The sequence below is a fragment of the Grammomys surdaster genome, unplaced genomic scaffold (genome assembly GCF_004785775.1).
Source record: "Grammomys surdaster isolate TR1022 unplaced genomic scaffold, NIH_TR_1.0 126113, whole genome shotgun sequence".
NCBI lineage: Eukaryota > Metazoa > Chordata > Mammalia > Rodentia > Muridae > Grammomys > Grammomys surdaster.
In genome coordinates this window covers 1,316,078-1,340,340 of record NW_021620921.1, presented here as the reverse complement: position 1 = coordinate 1,340,340, position 24,263 = coordinate 1,316,078, and the positions used below count along the sequence as shown (strand labels likewise).

The window sequence follows — 24,263 nt, the reverse complement described above, 5'->3', positions numbered from 1 at the left end:
GAGCATTTTCAGAAGAAATGTATATTGTGAGCAAGTCTGGCCATTATGGTTAACTCCCCTTATTTGTACCACATTTGGCAAGGGCAGCTGGCTCCGCAAATGAAGCTCTTCAACCTACAGAAATCATGGTTGCTACTTAGAGTGGAAACTATTCATTTATGACTTCGGCATATTTCCTAGGCCCCTATGATACACGGTATCATGTTAAGTGCTGGAGAGACAGCAGTGAGCTGAAAATTCAAAGGCACCTCCAACAGCTTGGATTTGTGGCTATCCATGGAAGGCCTTACTGGAAGGGAGAGATCTGAGAGAATGATCTGGAGGTTCATTGAGATTGAGCCCATGTCTGAGGGAAGACCATGGCAGTAAGTGTCTCATGGATGGAATGAACTAGACCATGCAAGGAAAACCGAGATCATCCTAGCGACAGGGGAATGAATTCCATACAGAGTGGCCGAAACCAAGTGTAGAGATGTCAAGGAGAGCAGGACACAAGGGGTGGTGCATAGAAATCGAGGTGGGGCACAGAGGTCAGGGGAGGGCATAGAGATTAGGCTGAGACTATTGGCTTATCTCTGAGAAGTCTGTACAAGGTTTGAAACAGAGGGATAGCCTTTGCCTCAAGGACCAGTGAGGGACTCCTTATCATAGTCATTGAGGTACCAAAGTGCAGGCTAAGGCAGACTGGCAAGAACCACGTGCATTTCAGATGTTTATAGACGTGGGGTCTCTAGATTGTCCATGGCTTACCATGGGCTTAAGAGAACAAGCAAGGTTGCTTTGAAGCTTTGGGACCAGAGTGACTGAGAGAATGCAGTTGCCATTAACTGGGATGAAGAAGTATAAGGGAAAGGTGAGTCTCAGAAGTGAGGAACATCAGAACTCAGTTTTGTACCCGCAGAATTAACATACTAACCATACATCCAAGAAGGCATGGGGAGAAGGATGAAGGTTTTAATGTCTTTCAAGGCTAAGAGGCTGGTGAGTGGATGTGAATTGGAAACTGGTGTGTGTGTGTGTGTGTGTGTGTGTATAGAGTCACCTGAGGAGAAGGAACCTCAATCGAGGACTCGCCTCCATTATAGTTGGCCTGTGGGCAAGTCCGCAGGGCATTTTCCTGATTAATGATTGATGTGGGAGGGGCCAGCTCACTGTGGGTGGTGCCACCCCTGACAGGTGGCCTCCAGCAAGCCTGTAAGCAGTGTTCCTCCTCTGGCTTCTGCATCAGTTTCTACCTCCAGGTTCTGAGTTCTTAGATTCTTGCCTTGACTTCCCCTGATGTTGGACTGCAACATATAAAGTAAAATAACCATCCTTCCCCAAGTCGGTTTTAGTCAGTGTTTATCATGGGGGTTGGGGTTGGGAGGACACTAGCAGAAAAATTGGTACTGGGAAAATTGAGGAGTGCTGTTTTGGGTCTGACTGTATTTTGGAGGACTGCAGAGGAGAATTTTGGAACTTTGGGTTAAAAAAGCCATTGAGTGCTCAGAGCTCAGAGCGCTATCTTGGGAACTCAGAAAGTAATGCAGAGCACAGGGCACATAATGGAGGTCTGGATTTTGAAGTTTCAGAGGGAAGCAAAGACTCTACTGAGCTGTTTGTGTGATGCATCTGAATTAAGACCATGGAAGTGAAACCTTTGTTGTATTGGGAAAATGGACGAAGGTTAGCTGGAGCTAATAAAAATCAGCCGTGACTGAGACTGGGATCATTGAGGTAAAATCTGGGAAGATTTCCTCATGGTCAGCCCACAGAGGCTGTGGCTCACAGGGTCCAAGGCTAAGTCCAAGTTGGCACCTGAACTTGATACTGTGTAAGTCCCTCATAAGGGAGTGGTTTTTGAAGACATGGAAGGATCAATGAAAAAGCCCGAGGCTTGGTACTGTGGGGTAGGGTTGGAGTCTCCCACAAAGAAAGCTCAAGGGAGGCATTGGGGAGAGTGCACCCTCAGCTGAGGTGAAAACCTCAGGTTAGGTCATGGAGAGAAACAGGCTTGGCAGCATGAGGTTCAGAGTCCTGAAGAGGGCCCAGGAGAGGCTACTAGTGAAGCTGTGGCCTCAGAAGCAGGGTTAACCCCAAGGTTTTAGAGATGCGGGACTGTAGGATGTTCATAAAGAGTACCAGCAGTCTCTGCTCCTGTGTTACAGTTAGTCTCAGCATCCCCCTCCTCCCGCTCTGCCCACTCCCTGCTTAGGAAGGAGGAAGCATGCTGGGGACCAGTCCACCATTCCTACGAAAGCTAAAAGCTGCTGTTGTAGAATCTGAACAAAGAGACTGGGTACTGAGGCCTCTCTGGGAAATCAGCTTTTAATTACAGTAGCAATCCCAGTCAAACGCTTCTTACACACAAACACCCAGAGAAACCAACACAGTGAAATGCAGTACATGAATTTCGTCTTCTGTCTCTTATATATGCTAACATACAATTTTATTGGTCATTTTAAATCCTTAAGGCGGGATTCTAAAGACAGCCTGAATGTGGAAGAGGAGAGGGTTGCTTTAAGATGTATCAGGATCTCACAGAAGCATTTTAGTAGAGATGAAACCGCAAGGCAGCGTCTCAGCTCTTCCTTTTAAGTCGTTGGGAAGGCTTATTAAGCAAAGGGAGGTTTGCAGGAGAGACCTTCTCAATAAACAGGTCTGGAAACGCCATTCATCACAGTAGGGCTGAAACATGACGTGGGTGTATAGCTTTAGAGTTGGCTTTTTCTATAAAGCAGTTGCTACAGTACAGAGCATAGACTTGGAGATAACTGTACACCATTTCGTCATAGCACATGCCCAGATAATTGAGATTTACAATTTCAAGTCAGCTGTCTTTGAATATGTGTGTTTTTGGTGATTCACGTTTTGTCTTTTAATTTTATTTATTGTTATTGTATGTTTTTGTGTGTATGATGTGTGGGTGGGTGCACACAGATGTCTTAGCATTCATGTAGCCACAACTTTGTGTAGTTGGATCGATCTCTCATGCCAGCTTTGAAGGGTTCTGAGACGAAAACTTAGAATGTCAGGCTTTCTCCACAAATGCTTTTCCCTGCTGAACCAGCCTGAAGATCCCCCTCCACGCACCCCTTACTTTCATGGCTTATTTCCATTATATTAAAAACCAAGCTCTAAAGAAATTCCTGTTTCTTTAGCACTTGGAATTAAGATACTAGGAATGAGACATTAATTTTTTTTATCCAGAGTGCTAAATATACTATCTCAAATGTCTGTCTAGTCAGTAGTATATGTTATAGACAAGTATAAATTATGCAGAGTAGATTGTCAATTTTACTTTAGAAAATGTGTTGTATATATGCACATTGATAAGTTATTTCTTCACCAGTGAAATGAGTCATTTTAAGCCAGCGTAGTTTTATTGGGAAACCACTCTTGGGTGAGTTCATTGGTCCCAAGGAACAGGTCAGGGAAGCTGCCATGAGGAGGAAGACTGAGGGGAGGGGGAAAGAAAAAGAAAAAAAAAGGGTGATGGAGTGGGTGGAGGGGGGAGGGAGAAGAGAGAGGTGGGGGAGTGAGTGAGTTCTATTAATATTCACTATATTCTTGAGTGGGCAAACCTTTTAAAGTCTAGGTAAGAAAATCAGATTGAAAATGCAGACTGACTCAGCCCTGTTGCCCCGCAACAGGGTGTTACCCTACTCTGTGTGTGTGTGTGTGTGTGTGTGTCCAAGGCTCTGTAACTGACTGTAATCCTTGTGCCCCAGCCACATACACAGAGGCTGTTCAGCTTTGACTTACGATGGTATATATCCCAATAAACCTACTATAAACTGGAAATATGGAAGTTGAAAATGGTTTAACTTACCTAACCTAGTAAACATCTGAGCCTAGCTGAGTATCACGTATAGTATCGTTGTTCCTTTTGTAACAGAGTGGCCCTTTAGAAGAGACAGTTTGCTGTTCTTTATCATGCTTGTGGTACCTTGCAAACCTGGGGAAAAGATTGAAGTTGAAAGTTTGAAGTACAGGTTTTAGAAGGTTCATATTGCTTTCAAACCTTCTATAATAGAAAACTCTTTAAATCAGAAACCACCTACAGCCCTGAGTACTGCTCAAGACTGGATCAAAGAAAGACCCGTTCAGAGAAACAAAACAAAAACCGGGAGTGCTCTGATTTAAAGAGGGAGGAGTGTGCTAGGTAAGAAAACCAGAGGCAGCTTGACAAAGTGGTGGTGTGAAGCATGGACCCTTGGGACAGACAGACTTTCACCAGCTTCAAAATGATGAGAAAGTCTGTTCAAGTGTTGGGGTGAGGAACCTGTAGCCAGCAGCTAAAGCTACACACAGGGATGTGATGTCCCCTAGACAAAATGGGATTTAAAGTAGGAGTGAATTAGGAGACAAGGATGGCCATTGTAATGATAAAAGCCGGCCCCGCAGGATACCTTCACAGCCTCTGGCACCAAGTGTCCTGTGTGGCAAATTTCATCTGCCTGCCTCAGTGTCAGAGCTGGCATAAAGCATTGTGGGGGGTGGGGGTGCGGTGGGGTGGGAGTGTGGGGTGTGTGTGTGGGGGGAGCAGAAGGTAGTCATTCGCTAGTGGTGGTCAGGAGGCCATCTATATATGTACTCTCCAAAAACTGACCTAGACCTGAATTGTGTCAACATGAACAGGAATGAAGTGTAGTAAAGTCAGTTCATTTTAAATATCTCTGATAAAAAAAATTAATCAAAGGTAGCAAAGTAGAAGATTGAAGCGTGGGATAACCTGTGAGCTGACGTCACACCCTCATCACGATGTTTCTGACTTCTTGTCATAGTCTGTGCACTCTAGCATCTCCAGAAAGCTCAGAATCCTGAAATGTGTAAGCTAACTCAAGCCACGTGAAACACTAATGTCACCTTACCTGTCTTGCAGATTCCATTGTGATTGGATTCTGGGTTGGCCTTGCGGTCTTTGTGATTTTCATGTTTTTTGTGCTGACTTTGCTGACGAAGACAGGCGCCCCACACCAAGAGTAAGTCTGGGCTGCTCTGTGCTTTATAGAGAACTAGAACCCGGAACCAGAACTGCCTGGGCTGACCCAGCGGATGGGGAAGTGGGCGGGGCACCAGTGATGGGGCTGGACAGACCCAGGGGAGGGGAAGGTGGGCGGGGCGTGGATTGCTACCCAGATGCAGGTGCTGTGTAGGAGAGATCCTGCTTTTTGCCCTCATGAAATCAGCCTTCTTGGTCCTTTCCTAACATCTTTATGCTAACCCTAGATCTGATTTTTATATTGAAATTAAGATGGATTTTCTCCTTTTCCCAAAAAGCGTTTCTATGGAAGAAATCGCATGCAAACGCTGATGTGTTTACAGAGTTGAGCCTGGCAGCAGTACTCTGCCTGTGTCTCACTACTTGGTTTCTCCTGACTGTTGTCAGCTCTTATTTTCATACTTCAGCTATAACAAAGATCCCAGCGAAAGGGAACTGTTCACCCCATTGCGCAGTTTGCTTGAAATATTGGGAACTAGAGACAGAAATCCTTGAAATACAAACAACAACAACAACAACAAAAAAAAATGAGGGGCATTTTCATAGTATTGTCTAGGAAATCCAAACATATGGTGTAGTTTTTAATAGTAAGAAAACATAAAGTAAAACAAACAAACAAATAAACATTGGAGAGATGGTTCAGTGGTTAAGAGCATTGACTGCTCTTCGAGAAGACCCTGGTTTGATTCCCAGCACCTGCATGGCTGCTCTCAACTGCCTATAACTCTAGTTCCAGAGGATCTGATGCTTTCTTCTGGCCTCATTGGACAGCAGGCATGTTGGATACATACAAGTAGGCAAAACATTGTACATATACCTAGCTAGGCCACGATATCTAGCTATTTGACTAAACACTACTCTAGGCGTTTCTGTACGTGTATTTTTTTTTATGAAGTTACTACTTATATCTACATACTTTAAGGTAGGTGGGCTTCATTCACGGAGCTGAGTGCCTTTCTAGACTAACAATGACCGTCCAAACAAGACTTCCTCCCTGCAGCTGCAGCCTTTGAAGCTCATAGAGTATGAATGAGCCAGTTTTGGAATGACATTTCTCTATACATGTACACCAGGGGCAGGGTACTGGGAAAAGAGAGGAGGAGCAGAGGAGGGGCAGAGTGGGCATGTTTGCATTTTTTTTCGTTTTTTTTTGTTTTGTTTTGTTTTTTTGAGATCCCTAAGTCTACTTCCTTAAGGAGTCATTCTAAACAATGCTCAGATACAGAGCAGGACTCCCTGGGACCCTGCATAATTCGAACAAAGTGAAAGGGGAGTGTCGTTTACTCTCAGGAAGGTAGTGGATCAACTCTCAGAACCATAGTTTCAATACTACTTCCCAGAGTCCGGACCATGTTAAGATTTGGCTGAGAAGGACTAATGGAGTTAGGCTGGGTTATGGGACGGAGCAGTCACTGGGCTTGTTAGTAGAGCACAACAGAGTCTGAATCATCCTCAAGTGATGTGACTTACACGGGTGGTAAGGGACAGAGGCAGCTTCCATTAGAGCAGGGGTTCTCAACCTGTGGGTCTCAACCCTTTTAGGGGGGTATCAAAGTACCTCTTTACAGGGTAGCATATCAGATATACTGCATATCCAATATTTATAATTCATAACAGTAGCACCATTACAGTTATCAGATAATCTTATGGTTGGGGTCACCACGACATGAGGAGCTGTATTAAAGGGTCACAGCAGTAGGAAGGTTGAGAACCACTGCGGTAGAGCATTGCAGCCCCACCCCTCAGGCTCCTTGGTTGATATGACAACATGCATGCAGATTCCTACCTTTCTGTTCTTTAGATGGGGAGTAGAACCCACCCTTTCCTTCTGTCATTCATTCTTCAGAACTAGCTATGCTCACCTGATCTCAGGGCTGGGAATCACGGTCAGCTTCCTGTCTAGAAGAGAGCCAGGTGTCTGTGGGCTCAAGAAAGCAGAGGTTTGGAGGCAGAGATCCAGGTATAAAGCTGGTATCTTCTTTCTTAAAAGCTTTTAGGTTGGAGACGCAGCTTTGATGGTGATTATTTTTTCCGTGGAGTATTTTTTGTGTGTGTAGCGGGAAGGCTCTTATCAGGGTGCTCTACAGGGAGTAAAAAGACATTTTGTCCTTCCTGTCTGCAGGGGAGACTGAGGAGTGTCTTGGTGGAACATTACAGCCCATTAGCACACCTCTGTCAGAGAGAGGTGGGGGTTAGAGAGTTTTTAGATTCATTTTTATGTTGGATATTTTGGATGTCTTAAAAAAAAATTCCAAGCCATGAGACATCCACCACAAATGGCTTTTTTTTTTTGTAGCCATTGCTAAATGTCCTCTGTCCTGCTAAGAGTAGCTTTTATTTAAGGGTGATACAGACTTGCTCATGACCTTATAAAACTGGAAATGACATTTTGCCTCATGTTGTAATTTAGCAGACTATGGAACTCAACTATAGGATGGGGAGGTGTAACTAGATCAGATGGCAGGAAAATGTCAGCGCTTGAAATCATTGGTGCTGACTGCCAGCCTAGGTCTAGTGGGCAGGGTGCAGATGTGGTGAGTGGTTGCTAAGGAACACTGAGATCCCCAGACACCGATGACCAATGTCAACACGTAGAAATGCTGTGTTGGGTCCAATCCATAAACCTTCGCTGAATTGCCTTTGTTTTAACCATCAATTAGGAGGTTTTACTAAGCGTGTAGTTAGTCACTGCTTGCCCGGAGCCATGCTGACAGGAATTCTAAAGTGATGGAGTTTTCCCTGCCCACACAATCCAACATCTCCCTGCTAATCACCAAAACCTGTTACATGGAAGGGCTTTCACAGAAGTGTGTGCTGGGTGCCTCTGTCAGGCTGATTTACTGCGTGTGTGTATGAACTCTGAGCACAGGCTGTGTCTTCGTGAGTGGTAGCATTTATTTTCTTACAGAATGTCACTCTGAGGATGACTTTTCTCAGCTTGCAAGAGCCCCATGGAAGTGACTGCTGGAAATGGCAGGTGCCCTCATTCTGCTCAGCACCCCCCCCATGTCAACGAATATACATTTTCAAACAAAACAAGGAAACAGATTCAGGTTTCTAGCAGGATGAACAGGCTTATTTCTCAGACTTAGGATGACATGGGAGGACTTCTAAATACTCAAGCCAGATCTCGGCTGCAGAACACACAGTGGGTGTGAACTGTACCAAATGGGGAAAGTGCTAGGATTCTTGGGGATAACATTTTCTGGGGAACAGTATTTGAACACTCTCTTTTCAAGATGGTACCAACCATTAGTGCACCCTATCAAAGTTCCAGTTCTTGAATCTTGAGGCTTCTGGTTTTAGATATAATTTTAGCTAACATGGAATTTAAGATGTTAGGGCCTTGTAATTGTGTATTTCAGAGGTTTAGCCAGAGCCACAGGAGAGTCAGCCGGTTTTAAACATCTTTTAACCTGCTATTTAAGTGCTATTATAGATATTGGGAGCTTAGTTTTCCCTAGGACCTCCAAGTTTGAGAGTTTAAAGCTACAGCTGGCCCTCTTCTGTCATGAGAGCATAGAACCTGTGTAATGGTACCCAGGCCATCACAGGCACACATTTTATAAATCCTAGCAATAATGCATGTATTTCTTTCCTCAAAACTGAAGGTAGGGTGCAGCTGCTTGTCAGAGAGCATCTTTGGACAGGTCCTGTGTTAACTACCTGAGAGTATTCACAGTTATGACTCAGTGAGGGCCAGGCTGCTTTAAGACCCTCTAGCATGCCTCTGAGAATTGAAGCCTATAGGCTATATGTGGCTGAAGACTGCTATGTATGTGGCCCACGATATTGCAAACTTACTTAAAACATATTTTTTTTGTAACTTGAAGTTTTTAAAATTATGAGTGTGTATGTGTATGTATGTATGTATGTATGTATGTATGTATGTATGTATGTATGTATGTATGTACAGGTGCCTATAGAGACCAGAAGAAGGTGTCAGGTCCCTGGATCTGGAGTCACAGGTAGTCCCAAGCACTCAGGTTCTCTGGAAGAACAGTCAGTGCCTGCTTTGGCTGCTGTATGATCTCTCTCACCTGTTACCCAAGGTTCTTGAACACAAACTTTGTAAACTGCAGTGCTGTGTGGTAATGTTGAACACAACAACAAGGTCTTTATTACCTCCTTTGAGGGCCATTCTCTCTAACAATTAGCAGGAAGATAGCCCACCACTATCATGGTATCTGAGCCTATGCAACCACCCGGCTGGCCAGTTGTGGAAGGTGGAAAGTACCAAATGGTCTGTAGTTGCCGAGCACCCTGGGGAGGAAGCCCTGTGGCAGATGACTGAGCAGCTCTTGGAGAAGTATGGAGCAGAGACAAGGTGGTTTCCTGTAGCTAAATTCAGGCAGAGAAGAGACCTGCATGGAACTGACTTGTTAGACTTCTTGTATCCCTGTCTTTGGAGGCTCCACTTAGTGCTAATCATCCGTCCATTCAGGTACATCTGCTTCTAGTTTTAGGCTGTAGCCGAACATGACTTTGAATTTATTTCCAGCCTGTAGGATCTGTAGAAGAGGCATCTTGCCAAGACAAGATTTGCTTTAATTTCAGATCTCCTCATGACTGATGTGTTCATTCATTCATTCATTCATTCATTCGTCTAACAGAAACATGCGGAGTGATGAGTATATACCTACTGCTGTTCCGGGCACTGGGAATGTAGGCAAGAAGCGTACAATTCTGGTCTTGGAGAGCTGAAGCAGGTGGCAGAGAAGTGGAGAAATGGGCATAAAACAGTGAGGAAGATAAATGGGGAGAAGCTCACGGGGTCCCTGCAGAGCACCTAGACTGGATCAGAAATGTTGTAAAAGGTTTCTTGCAGAGATGGGGGGCCCAGAGGAAAGAAGCAACTTGGCAAATACTGGCAGGGCTGTAGCACTGTGCTGTATGATAGGCTTGTGACGTTGAACATCACTACAGCAATGATTGTTGGGGATTCTATAGAAATGCTGATTACTGAGTTTACCTCCAGAGATTCTAGGACTCTGAATCTTCAGCGGCACCTAGTTTGACTTTGATGCAAGGCTGGGAGATGGTCTAGTTGCTAAAGCGATAGCCATGTAAGTTTGAGGACTTGAATTTTGGATTCTGGAAACTCACATGAAAAACCAGTGTATGGCATGTGACTGTAATCCCAATATGGGGAAGGTGGAGGCAGGAGGATTCCCTGGTTCTTCTTAGACAGCAAGTCTAAGATGAACCAGTGAGTTCCAGGTTCAGTGAAAGATCCTGTGTCATAAAAGGAATAAAATGAAGCAAAAATAAAACTATTGAAAAAGACACTGAATGTGGATTTCTGGGTTCCACATATACCTGCACACACATTTACACACACAAACACACATGCCACATATGCATAAGCATGAAATAAAGACTAAAAACTGATTTCAGTTCAGGAGATGTATGAATCACTGGAGTGCTTACAGAGTGCTGGGGGTTCTGTACCCTATCTGCCGTCAGGAAAATCTAGGGGCTTTCATTTGGAGGTTTTTGCCTTGGAGGTCCTGTGTTCAGAAGTGATGTACCTCACTGCTCGTGCTGGTCTGCATAATGTAAGAGACACCCAGTAGGTGCTTCCTGGGACTCTCCTGGCCTGGCCTCTATGCAGGACAGCATGAAGCTGTAGGCATGTGAACAGCAGAGCTGTGACCTCTCCTTCTTTTCTTTACAGCAATGCGGAGTCCTCAGAGAAGAGATTCCGAATGAACAGCTTTGTGTCAGACTTTGGGAAGCCCCTGGAGTCAGACAAGGTGTTTTCTCGTCAGGGCAATGAGGAGTCCAGATCTCTGTTCCACTGTTACATCAATGAAGTGGAACACTTGGACAGGGTTAAAGTTTGTCACCAAACAACAGCCATCGACAGTGATGTCCACCTGCAGGAAGCCATCAGAAGCCGTGGGAGGCCTGAGGATGAGCTAACTAGGTTTATGCAGTTTGACATACCCAACTTGGTGAACACAGACCAGAACTCCTTTGGGGAGGATGATCTTCTGATCTCAGAACCACCTGTTCTTCTAGAAAATAAGCCGGTTTCCCAAACTTCATGTATAGACCTGGACTGAGAGACACTTGTGGGTGCCTTCCTGAGGATGTAGTCTGTCTCTGTACAGCAAGAAACCACATTCTACCTACACTCGTGTGTGTGTGTGTGTGTGTGTGTGTGTAGAGAGAGAAAGAGAGAGAGAGAGAGAGAGAGAGAGAGAGAGAGAGAGAGAGAGAGAGAGAGAGAGAGAGAAGAGGTGAGGGGGAGAGGATGATGCTTAAAGTTTAAGGCCTAGGCTAAGACTGGGATATAGAGATAGAGGGGCAGAATTTGGAGATGGAAGGCACCATTTTGATTTGGGGGGATGATTTTTTTTTCTTTTTGGATTGAAAATGCATCGACAGTATTAAAGCTTCTTTATTGAAACAATTAGCCACGTATGCAATTGTGCTCCCTCCTGGGTGAGGGTTAGATCACTGCAGTCCGATCTAGCCCCTTCCTACCATTCTCTGCCTATAATAAGCTGCTTTGCCTCTCTGGACTGCCATGGTTTTACAGGTAAGGTGGCCTGTCTGGAGTAGATGACCTATCCCAGCTCTAAAATTTTGTGACATTCAGACGTAGCATCTGAGACAAGCTAAGAAACACATAAGCAGTAGTAAATAGAACTTGGCATCCTGGCTTTCATGGCAGCTTCTCCGGGTCTTGGTACCCTCCCTTCGCTCAGCCCTTCACGGAGTCACACTTGAGTTAGGGAACCTTTACCAGGAGATTCACATGCACTGTCGACAGTGTTTCTGAGTTATGCTGAAGCAATTTATGTGAAGAACTCCACCCACCCTGGTTTTAAACGGGGGCAGCTTTGACTCCAGTGAGTACCAGCCTAAATGTTTCACAAGCATTTGTGCTCTCAAAAAATCGTAGGGCAGATTGTCATCTGCCTGATGTGGGTCCCTTCTGGGTGTGCCCGTGTTTGCATCCCTGTGCTCACACTTCTGAACTGTTTGGCTTCAGAACAAGAAGATATTACTTGCCATGATCTGTGTGGCAGATGTGAAGGTGTCAGCTGCCTGGCTTGGAGCTGAGAGGGTCAGTGGTTGGTTGTGCCACAGTAGCAGATGTTCTGGACTGTGCTGATGTTAATGTGAGTAACATGATGTTCATTTCACAAAGGAAGCAACCCTTTGCTGGTGTCAGAAACAACTCCATCTTGCACACAGAGAGTTGTATGCATGAGCAGCTGCTAATCTCCAAGTGGCATCTTCTCTATGAATTAGTTCACCATTTGTCTTGCTTAAGTTGCAAAATAAATGCATTTGATCGCACAGGATTTTTTTCTGGTTTGATTTTCACAAAGGCAAGTTTTTATTCCTCTAAGAAACTATTCTACACTGTGCCTAAAATGCCTCCTGATTTCTGAGAATGTGTGTATGCTAATAGTGTCTCGGGGATCCTAGACTCAGAGCCATACAGGCATTTCATTTGGGAACAAGTCCACCCAAGGAAATCCCTTTCCCATAATGTCTTCTAAAGAAAGTATGCTACTTTAAGAGACTAACATGAAGTAGTAGAACAAAACATGAACTAGTTAGTATAGTATAAAGCCACTTTAACGAATTCTTACAGATACAGGCATGCTTACCTCCATGTATATTTTTACACAATGCAACAAGATTGATCTTACTAACCTGTGTATTAACACAATTCTTTCAATATATATATATATATATATATATATATATATATATATATATATATATATATATATATCTCATGGACTACATCTTAATTATGGATGAAAGCTATTCAAGAGATACCATATTATGAAGTTAATTAGGCAGAAGAGGACTTGGAGTCCTAAACAGAAGGAAGAATGTCCCTGAATGTATCATAATTTTAAGCACTAAATATTAAGAACCATGAAAAACCTAATAATTTACAACCTCTTACAAATGAAGAGGCTAGGCTCTTTCAGTCCCTGAAATGCTTCCAGCAGACACAAAATCTCTGAGCAAGACCAAGAACTTCTATTCAGCCCAGCAGGCTACAGGTGTATCACAGGGATGTTGGTTCTCAATTAATTTTCCATTGCTGTTATATTAGGGCAGACCATGTCTTTAAATAACATGAACTTATTTTATCATCCTAGTACACAAGTCTAAAACCGGTCCCAGATAGCTAAAATTCATGTGGCTGTGTTCCCTTTAGAAAAGTTCTGGTTTATATCTGCAGTGTCCTCCAAGGGCTCATGGGCTGAGGACTTGGTCCCCAGCATAGCGGTGACCAGAGGTAGGAAGAATCCCAGAAGAATATAATTGGATCATAAAGGGCTCTGAGCTCATTATGGATTAGTTAACGGGTTCCTAGTTTAATGGACTAACAGAAGTTATACAAACATAGAGGCAAGGAACCTAGTTGTTGGCATGCTTTGGAAAGTTGGGTCTTGTTGCTGGCTCTTCTGTTCCCTGGCCACCATGAGGTGAGCAGTCTCCTTCACCAGACACTCTTGCTATTGTGTTGTATTGCCACAGACCCAGAAAGGATGGACCATGGACTCAAGGTCTCCAAAACCATAAGCCCAAATATACTTTTCCTTAATTTCTTTCAGAGAAAGCTAACATAGGTGGCTCTGGAAAACCTATTTTCTTGCCTTTATCAGTTTTCACAGGTGCCTCACTCTTTGGATCATGACTTCATGCCACTGTGACCTCTTCTTTTGCTTTCTGCCTCTGACTGCCCTGTGTCCTTCTTACCAGGACTCTGGTGGTTACATTGAATTACCAAGGATAACTCATTTCAAGTCTTTTCTTGATCTCATCTGCCAAAGTCCCTTTTGTCATTAAAGATAATATGGGACTAGTTTCCAGAGATGAGATATGGACATATTGAGAGGTAGCAGCCTTCCTTCCCTGTCTTCTCTGGCCCAACTCGTCCTCCATGTAAAATATAGTTATCTCAAAATGCTAGAGTTGCAATCCATTATGGTATCAACTCCAAGCTTCACGTTGTCATTATTTTAACCATCTAAGTCAGATGTTAATGAGTCTTGGGGAAAGTCCTCTCTATCTACAGACCTGTAAAACTAGAAGACATTATTTTTTTTGTCCCTTGGTAATGCAAGTCTAAGATGCAGGGTATAAAATTCCTGTTCATGGGTCACAGGGATCAATAAATTTCAAAACTCAAGGGCGGCAATTCCAACAGGTTTCAAGGCTGTAGCCCGTGGTGATGTGCCCTCTCACCTAAGAATTAACCTAGCCTGATGCTGAACTTCCCAGATCAGACAAGACTAGGCACATTCATGGTAGCACAGCAGGAAACTATATTCTAAGCCCAAGACTCTACTTTTGGATTGCTCCTTTGTCCTTCAATGGGTGAATGTGGCATTAGATGAGTATTTATCAGTCTGTTTCTATATGAAGAATTACCTTGTCTCTTTTCCTTTTTGGCTTATCCAAGACAGGCAATTTTCTGGCAGCCCGCATAAGCAGAATAGCTTGTGTATTGTATGGATGCATCACTTGTCAATTAAAAAGCCTATGGTCTATGGGTTAGACAGGAAATGAAAGGTAGGACATCTGGGAGGAAAAGGAGCATAGAGCCAGGCACGGGAAGCTCTGCTGGAGAAGATGTGAAGAGATGTGGAAGCATGGGACCTGAGCACAGGTAACCAGCCATGTGGTAGAATGTAGGTTAAAATAAATGGGTCATCTAAGGTATGATCTAGTCAGAGTAGAGCCTAGCTATCAGGCCAAGGTATTTGTAAATATATTTGGAGTCTGAGTCTTATTTCTTGGAGCATGGGGCTGGAAGAACCGGACCTAACTTCAATTTCCTGCATGTTAGGGACACTTAACATATTTAGCATTGTTTATCTCATTATTCAACTTCTCTGACTTTATTGCTGCTACTGAAATTTCAGGAATAATGGGATAATTATTTGTTAAGTACCCAAACTCTAACCAGCTTATGATGATGTGTGCAGGGCCATCCCCTCTCCTCACTGTACTCTTGGAGGAATCTGATCCATAACAATATCAATAGCATTTGGCTACAAGGGTATTGGTTCCTACGTCTGAGTTACTGTATTTCTTCCTAGCCCTGTGTTGACCCTCCTTTGGGAGCAGCTGCTGGTGTGCCCGTCCTTGGAAGCCTGCTGTTGTTTGGAATTTTGGTCATCTTTCCCAGTGATGTGTAGCATGGAAATGTATTGAAGCTGCCTTTTGTGGAGCTTAAACTATTTATACTGACTACAACCCCACGAGGTTATATTACTGCATTCGAGAATCAGCCTTCTCAGCCTGCTCTGTGGTACTCGCCTGGGTGATGGTTTCTCCAACCCCACGAGGTTATATCACTGCATGCGCGAATCGGCCGCCTCACCTTGCTCTGTGGTACTCGCCTGGGTGATGGTTTCACCTGTGAGCATAAAGCTGAGCTCATGTTTGAATGCTTCTCTTGTCTTCCTTTCTACTCTGAGTACTTCCGGGGAGATTATGAGACGCCTTTTTGTATCACGCTACTAATCCTTAGAAAAGCATCCTGACTACTTACAGGCTGCTTTATCACGTGCCAGAAGAGAAAAGCACCTGCAGAACGTTGTTCTAAATACAATCTCAGTTAATGGTTTGAAAAACCCATAGTACTTAGATTTTAAATCCACAATGGCATGCCTGTAATGGCGGCACTTGGGAGGCTAAGATGGGAAGAACTCCAGGAATTCAAGGCCATCTTGGATCACACAGCAAGACGCTGTTTCAAAAAACCCAAATATCATAGAGAAAGCTTAGTTTAATTATATTAAATGCTATGGCAGAGTAGTCATTGCCTTGAAGCCACGTACTTCTGGGGCACTTTTGCAATAAGTTTTCTCTTAAGAGTCGTGAAACTATAAGGCCTGAAGGTCATCCAGGATGACCTAATCAAGTGCCTATCTTCCATGTTCCTGACAACACTTCAGTTTTGCAGGTGATACTAAGGGCAGGGCAAGGACTATAATTGTTTATTATACTTTGCAATACTAAAGGGCAGAGAATAATTACAATGCCACTTCTTAAAACTTAAAATACCATACAGAAGGACAGTGGAGGCAACAAGGGCTTTGCTGAGGCCCATTAGAAGGTTCTTCCTGGCAGAACATCACTATTCTTACACATTCATATACATTTTCCTTTAATTCTAACATGCCCTGTAGGTATTACTTTTGGTCAGAAGAAGGGGATCTGTATTGTTTCTCAGGCCCTGAATGGAGACACGACATGATGAACTGCTAGGGATATTATTAGAGAACTATCAAACAGAAGATTTTCTGGCAAAGAGTGAAAATGTACATTGCCCCTCCCTTTGGAATTAATCCAAATGGGCCTGTCAGTTATCAGGATGGAAAAAATGTCCCATAGGAAGCTGTTTAAAAACCTCATAAAGCACACCTAAATACGTAGGCCGGCATGGTAGTCTCCTGGACCCTTGCCATATACTAATAGCTAACAGATAATTACATGGTAACAGTCCCTAAACATCTCCAATTTGCTTGATTGATCCATGTTCCAGTCAAACAAACTGTTAGGAACATTTTCTAACTCTTTGAAATGCCAAGTTTAGTTTTCAGACAGGATCTCATCTAGTCCAATGCTGGGATTTGAACCAGGGAGGGCTTCGTGCATGCTAGACAAGCACTCTGTTGACTGAGCTGCATCCCCAGCCTGATGAGCTCTTTGTCTGGAGTCTCTGCTTTTGCCGGTGTATATCAGTGTGTTTAGCGTGGTACAACTTACTGTTCCTTTAAATGTCATATGCTTTTTTTCTTTCAATATTAATCCCTTGGATTAAGTCTGCATAAATTAGAAAACCCACACCTCCTTGTGGATTTATAGATCACCTTTAGGAGTTTGCTGAGTCTAAAATCCCAGTTACAGGTGTAGAATCCCAGAGTTGGCTCTCTGCCTCAAGTTTAAGGAGCACTGTCTGGCTCATCATCTGCCTTACCTAGGAGACCTCATCTAGGAGAGGCCATTAATATTTCTGTCAATGCAAAGCTAATCCCATTAGTTAATCCCCTGAAAGGCTGTCCTGGCTGACCCACTTTTGAATAAAGAGCTCCAAAAGTTAGGGATGTAGCTTAGTCGACAAGAGTGCTTGTCTATCACGAACAGAGCCCTGGGCTCAGTCAACAAGAGTGTTTATCTACCATGCACAAAGCCCTGGGCTCAGTCAACAAGAGTGCTTGTCTACCATGCACAGAGCCCTGGGTTCAGACAGCAGCACTGGATTAGATGAGAAGCTGTCTCATTCCACCACCACTCCCACCAAGTGCTCTTCAGAAGGTCACTTGGGTGATACATAGCCCTAGCACTAAGGAGACTGAGGCAGGAGGACTTAAGTTTGAGTTAAACCTAGGTCATGCAGCAGGACTGTCTCAAAACAAAAAAGGGCAGTTGCCTGGCATATAGGCATTCTGGGCCAGATTCCCTGTACTGTCAAAAAGGAAGAAAGAACTCACTGGAATCTAGCGGCTCCACCACAGCCTTCACTCCATCTCATCCCAAACTGTAGGGTCACATTCCTCCCCAAGCAGCACCCCATCCTATTACTGTTATTAGAGAACCGTGCTTCAGCCTTATCACTAGACCCTCACCCTCTTAGGCCCTCTCAGTCTCCAAACACATCTGCATCAATACAGCTCGGATGCCTCCACCCAACAAGAGAATTAGACTTTAGGCCACACCACCCTCTCTTGTGCTTTCTCTAAACAAGTGCAGCAGGCCTGGCTCACAAGGCTACAATGTTTAAGGTAGATGAGGCCAGCACGATTTCAACAGCTCCTGGATATACTAATCCCCATTCCTTAAGGCAAAAATGTTTGTGCAGGATACCCACGCACAGACACAGAAACAATGCATTTAGACTTGGCTTAACCTGGTCCCCACTGACCTCTGCAAGTTTCCCTTGCGTCTCAGAACCAGATTTTTTCTTTTAATGGCTCATATATAGACTCAGTCAAAAGGACAAAAGGGGATGGAAACTACAGATGCAAGTATGCTGATAAACACAAAACACCTGAATAGTAAAATAATTTGTATTACAACTTTGAAATGTTGTACATGAAAAAACTGAAAATGATAATGCTTTCTACTCCCCTCTCAGAAAGAAAATACATTATAAAATGTTCTTCTATTTAGCAGGTGATTTACTTCACGACTTTTGCTCATGAGTTCACTGAGACTCGCTCACCCGTCCCTTACGAAATATTCTACATTGCAAGTATTATTTCAGGACTGCATTTACTGGCACGGGCAGTTGGAATGTCGTCTAAATTAAGATGTGCTACTAATGTAAAATATAAAGACTTAGTTCACAGTTTTGTTTTACATTTTAAACTGACTAAAAATTAAAATTTACTATGCAGCTCTCGGCATACTGTCTGGAGCTCAGGCCCAGACACACCACCCACCTCTTTATTCCACACAGATCCCCAGGAGCATCCAGTGCAGACACCACAGGTGTCCGATAGCTCAATCTCCAGAGAGACACTTGAAAACAAACTGGCAGCAGCTTTCATTTATAGAAATCACACATGTCTGATATACTTTTACAAATGGGGTTATAAAATAGCTATTTTTAAGCACATTTTTATTTTTTCTAATGGACGTATTTCTTTTTCAACAGAAAAGGAAAAACTTCATATATTGTTTATATACTTAAGAGCTGCCAACAATTCTGATTGTCGTTTACTAGACCCGCCCTCCAGTAACGGACACAACAAACTGTGCCATTACTTGTCACTTATATCAGGTGCAGAAGGGCCTGGAGAACTTGCTGTTTCCCTGTACAGAAGTTACACCTGCCATCTAATTCCTGAGGACACTCCAGCTCAGCTGACGAGACTGTTCCTAGCATGAGGCTCTCGACTGTTTCAAGAGAAAGCAGACAGAAAATGGGAAGTCATTTAATCGATAAACTGTGGCTGAGGATGTGTACACTTCGTCCACTGTAGCCTGGGAGCGAGCCCTGTCATAGTAAACCTGCTAGTCATGGTCTTCTGACATTACAGAACCTGCTCATAAGTCATCTCAAATGTTTAATGGTTTTCAGTAAGACAAATCAAGATGTATGTTCTTTTCTTGTTGGCTCATGGCAGTTTGACATGTTGTGGTGGTCACGCATGGCTGTGTGGCGGCTCTCCCGACAGTGGCATGTTTTCATCTGTCTTCCAATGAGGTCATTCAGATTCAAGTTTCAACTAAAACTCTGCTGTGCTCTCTTCACCTGCAAGAGCAACGGGGACCACAACCCCCTGTCGGTGCAGCTCCCGCAGAACGTCTAGTATGGAGTCCAACTCTGTTCGGAACTTGTCCAGCTCCCGATTCTTTAACTGTGCAAGTCTTTTCCATTTCTCAACTTCCTTGTTTTGCTCAGTTTCTACTACTTGGCGTGTTTGCTGTATTATCTGAAAACATGAAAATCCACATTAATGTTCCAAGTCACAGTGGAAATGAGGAACATTTAACAGTGCTAAAGAGTACTACAATACTAACTAGTATACTCAGGGCCTCTTGGGGAAAACTCAGAGCAACCATGATGCTTAGTGTATTTTTTTTTTTTTTTTTTGGTCTCCAAAGGTTTATGTAAATCTCTCACTGTCTGTTACGAGTTGAATGTCCCATCATCTCTCAAAACCACATGTTGTAGCTCTAACCCTTGGTGTGGCTGTATTTGGAGTGAGGAAGTAAGTTAAATGAGGTTGTGTTGCTGGGGCCCTGAGCTGACAGGATTAGTGCCTTCTTAAGAAGATAATGAGGGGTGGGGCTGGAGAGGTGACTCAGTGGTTAAGAGCACTGGCTGTTCTTCTGGAGGTCCTGAGTTCCAGCCCCAGCACATGGCAGCTCACAACCATTTATAGCTATAGTCCCATGGGATCTGATGTTTCTTCTAGAGTGCAGACATACATGAAGACAAAACATCCATATACATAAAATACACACATTAAAAAAAGACAATAGAAACAGTCGAGGAAGCTTTTGGTAGGGATGCAAAAGCCACAGCTAGGCAAGGCGCTGCAGCAACATATGCTCGCACCCCTGCAGTAGCACACACACGGATGCACGCACGCATGCATGCACGCATGCACGCACGCACCCCTGCTTTACCTGCTGGAGCTCCTGCTCTCTCTGCCTATGCCTCATCTCCATCTGCTTGATCTTCCTTTCTAAGCCCATGAAATGCTTCATCTCTGGTGTGTGGTTTTCTTTGGCTTCTTTCAGTTCTTCTAAGAGTTTTGTAATCTAAAATTGAAGTAGAAATTGAAAAACCACAATCACAAGGAAACAATTCTTTTCAAATAGATAATCTCGAAAATCAAGAATATTTGTCGAAGATATTTCAAGTGGCACCTTGGATTCATCTAGAAATTAATAGCTTCCATTCTCATCTCCATGAGGTAAAGGGTAATTCTAGCTGAGCTGACCCTCCATTTTAATTGGTTCCAGACGTAGTCTACTTTCCTCTCATTACTGTTATGGGGTTCAAGGGAGCTGGGTGCTTTCTTTAGCTTTAATGTGCTAGTAACTGCTTTACGGTTAAAGGTACTGTGCATGCAGTCAGGCAGCAATGCAGTGTTCAATGCACAGAAAGAACTCAGTAATTTTATTTCTAATTCTCCGATGACCCCCTTATATCACTTTATAATGTTGGTAATTTGCTCCACAGATAAAGATCTGCTAGCCAGAAGAGAATGAAGCAGGGATGGTGTGGAGGTGGTGTCTGTGTGTGCATGCGTGCATGTGTGTGTGTGTTGGTTGACTGTTCTTTCAGGACGCCAGGATATATATGTGTGTGTGTGTGTGTGTGTGTGTGTGTGTGTATGTGTGTGTTAGTTGACTGCTCCTTCAGGACCTCGGGATGCACAGACAAAGGCACAGTCCTTGCTTTCATGGGGTTAGTCATTGTAGCACTTACATTTTCTCGCCACAGAGAAAATGAAGCTAGTTTTATAGAACTAGAAATAAAATGGAGGGGGTTTGAGAGATTTTATAGTGAAGCAATTAACTGCATTTTCCCTATCATATAGTAGGAAGTTCTATCAGAGATCTGGTTTCGCTAGTTGCTATAGCAAAGGGAATAACAGGAAAAGGAAGATGGATAAATTGACACATTCAATCCCATTTTACATAAAATACCTATTATCTAATAGTAACAATACCACTTCCTCTATCTTCCCTAAATTAGTAGGGAAAAGAGTGAGCACAAACGCATATCAAATCAGATGATGGTGTCACAGTCACCGAAGAAACAGGTGGTCCTGAACCATGGTGGTCTGCAGAAAGCTTAGGGAGGGGCTCAGGCTAGGTACATACATGGTATTCACCATACAATGACTACTAAAAATTATTTAGGGAAAAACTGCAGGCATGATGACTGATGGAGTCAAATTACATACAGAATGCATGGTCAAATATTTCATTTTGTACACGTGTTTTGGGAGTGTGTCGTGGACCTCATGGGTCCCAGTGTGAGCACTTTACCTCTGACCTACATCACTAGTTCTTCAAGAACTTTTTATGGATGGAAAATGATTTTCATCTTAAGTCTTATGCAATACAATACCTGTAGCCCAGGCCTGGTCCTTGGAAGCCAAAAGTAAATGAGAATTCTAAGGAGGACAAGGATGTGCGGGTGGGGAGAACTCCTCACTGGTGGGTGGCAGGACTCCTACAGCGGATGCCACTGACTGGAATCTTAAAGAAGTCGACGGACAATCCACAGTGCGTTAGTGCTAAGTCTTTGAGACAGCAGCCTCGGCTTATTACATTTATACCCACTTACTGTCTGAGCCACAAAATTAAGGTCCACAAGAGACTTTCTTTTGTCCTCAGGACTTCTAGAACCTTGAGTTTTCTACTACTGATGGTTTCTTTCTGTATCCTGGCTAGTAATGATGGTAAAGTTATTTCATTTTCTTGACATAAATTTCATCCTTATAATGGGAAAAAAACAGTACTCACACCTTTGCTATGATTAGCATCAAGTAAATTAGCCCATGTTCTTAGCATGGCTCATTCAGACCAAACAATACATACTTGTTTGTATTACTGTCAGTCTTGTTTAATGGTGTAAGAAACAGCAAATGGAGCTGTACCAACAGAAAAATCTATCTAAATATACTCTTAGGTAAAGAAAGACTTTTAAATTTAAAAATCCCATTCATCCACACATAAATGACTGCACATCCACACTGTTTGTACCCCTGTAGGAATAGGAAAGAGGGTAACAAAATGTATTTGGGGCATTGGGGGTATAGATGATTTTTATAGCTTCTAATTTCTAACATCTAATATTAGCATATACTGAATATTTAACCTATGCTCAGTAGCTATAAAATAATGTCAACCAAAGTCTCAGCTATATTAATAATTAATAGTTACTCTACTTCAGTAAGAGGGTGCTTACTGAAGATTGTGTCACTGGAGGTGGAGTTACAGACTGTTGTGAGCCACCATGTGGTGCTGGGGTTTGAACTCAGGTCTAGAAGAACAGCCAGTGCTCTTAACTGCTAAGTCATCTCTCTAGATCCTGTATGTTGATTTTTATATCCTGCAACTTTACTGAATTCTTTTAAATCATTTATAACACATTTTTCTTTTTTAAAGAATTCTTCAGAAATACTGACCACCAGAAATATTTCTATCTACTGGAATTTCTTTTAAATTCCAGTAATTTGATGCTTTTGTTTTGGAGAACCGAAAATTTTAGAATTTTCCATCTTTACTTTTAATAGATTGATTGTAACATGCCCCAGTGAAGGTCTTTATTGTTGTTGCCAAATCTAGTTGGCTTGAGGGTAGGGGGGTTCCTTTGATCTCTTAGACTATTTGGGAAACAGTTGAGTTTTTTATCAAACAGACTTTTTTCTCAGATCTGAAAATGTCTTTTATTTTTTAGAAAATGGATTCCAGGAAAGTTAAAAAGCAATACCAGAGGGCATAGGTACAGAACTGGATGTATGTAGTCATTCAAAGCTTAATGATTATGGCTAACAAGATTCTGTGTGCTTCTTGAGCAATGAAATGCAAGCATATATATATATACACACACACACACACACACACACACACACACACACACACACATATGTATATGTATATGTATATGTATATGTATATGTATATGTATATGTATATATTTACTAGAATCAAAGAGTCCTTCAAACCAATGAGCAGTGGTGGTTTTCCAGAGGAGTCTGTGTCTAAGGATATTGATCTGATGACACAATATGACTTAATGTTGAAGGAAGCCAAATCCTACCTAACATGTGCCTCTTTGATAGGTTTTTCAGTGGACGATAACCACGAGAACCACGACATGGCAGATAGGAAAAGCTCTCCATGTACCCTATTCTGATTAAGGTAGGACCTTTTACTGGCAACAGCTTGGCTCCTATCAGCCCAGCAAAGAAGACACTAGATGAGTCTGAAAACAAATTTCACTCTGAAAGTTTTCTTCCACTTATTCCTTCCCACTGTTCCCCACTTTGAAATCCAGTGGCTTTTCTGTGTCCCGTTGTGTCCACACAGGTTTACTTGCTGAAGGCAGTGCTCTAAGTCACTGCATAGGCACTTTCTACTGAATTTTTTCCTGCTTGCCGAGTGCTGTGAGTGCCAATCAACTTGTTTGCTTTCCTTGAATCTAATTAATCTGTTGTTTGTTACAGGAGCCTGTCCCAGCTAGCACTCACAGAACTGATGGACATTGTTTTCCTTGACAGTTTCTACAGACTCAGACAAGGCTTTCTGGGAAACCCAACTCTTCCTAGAACCTGTGGATGGGATCCTAGGGAAGCTGGCAGCAGCCAGTGTAACATAAGAATTCTTACTAAAGCCAATTTTCCCTCCCTCCTTCCCTCTCTCTCTCCCTCTTCCTCTCTCTCCTTCTTCTCCCTCTCCCTCTCTCCCATCCCCATCCCCATCCCCATCCCCATCCCCATCCCCATCCCAATCCCATCCCTCCCTTTCTCTCTCTGGCTTTTTGAAACAAGGCCTCCCTCTGTAATGTAGCCTGGGATGGTCTCAGTCTACAAAATGCCAAGCTTACAGGTGTGAGCTACATGGCTAAATTCTCAGATGAGAGGGGGAGGTAAAGTCTTTCATTGTCCCTTCCTTTACAAATTCTGATTGTCAGAAGGAAAACAAAATGTAAGACTCACTTCTTTGCTAACTGTTGCAGTGGCTGTGGATCTTGAACTTGAGAGGCCATGGTTTAGTTGTCTTTTTTGCCATCTGCTGGACAGGCAGAGGT

General features: G+C 43.1%; 2 protein-coding genes across 7 annotated transcripts in view; one reads left to right on the top strand and one right to left on the bottom strand.

Moving 5' to 3' along the window:
- The window catches only part of Mrap2 (melanocortin 2 receptor accessory protein 2), a 33,221-nt gene extending 20,923 nt beyond the window's left edge, over positions 1–12,298 (top strand). For 3 of the 6 annotated variants that reach the window (XM_028756223.1, XM_028756225.1, XM_028756224.1), the window contains 2 exons: positions 4,865–4,964; positions 10,662–12,298. In XM_028756223.1, coding sequence (XP_028612056.1) covers positions 4,865–4,964; positions 10,662–11,052 — 491 coding nt within the window. In that variant the 3' untranslated portion in view covers positions 11,053–12,298. The remainder of the gene's footprint in view (positions 1–4,864; positions 4,965–10,661) is intronic. The other 3 variants (XM_028756227.1, XM_028756228.1, XM_028756226.1) reach the window with 2 other exon arrangements.
- A 5,736-nt stretch (positions 12,299–18,034) lies between these two features.
- Cep162 (centrosomal protein 162) overlaps positions 18,035–24,263 on the bottom strand; it is a 58,024-nt gene continuing 51,795 nt past the window's right edge. Inside the window, exons 26-27 of the mRNA XM_028756233.1 lie at positions 20,120–20,254; positions 18,035–19,419 (exon numbers count right to left, since the gene is read on the bottom strand). Coding sequence (XP_028612066.1) covers positions 19,213–19,419; positions 20,120–20,254 — 342 coding nt within the window. The 3' untranslated portion in view covers positions 18,035–19,212. The remainder of the gene's footprint in view (positions 19,420–20,119; positions 20,255–24,263) is intronic.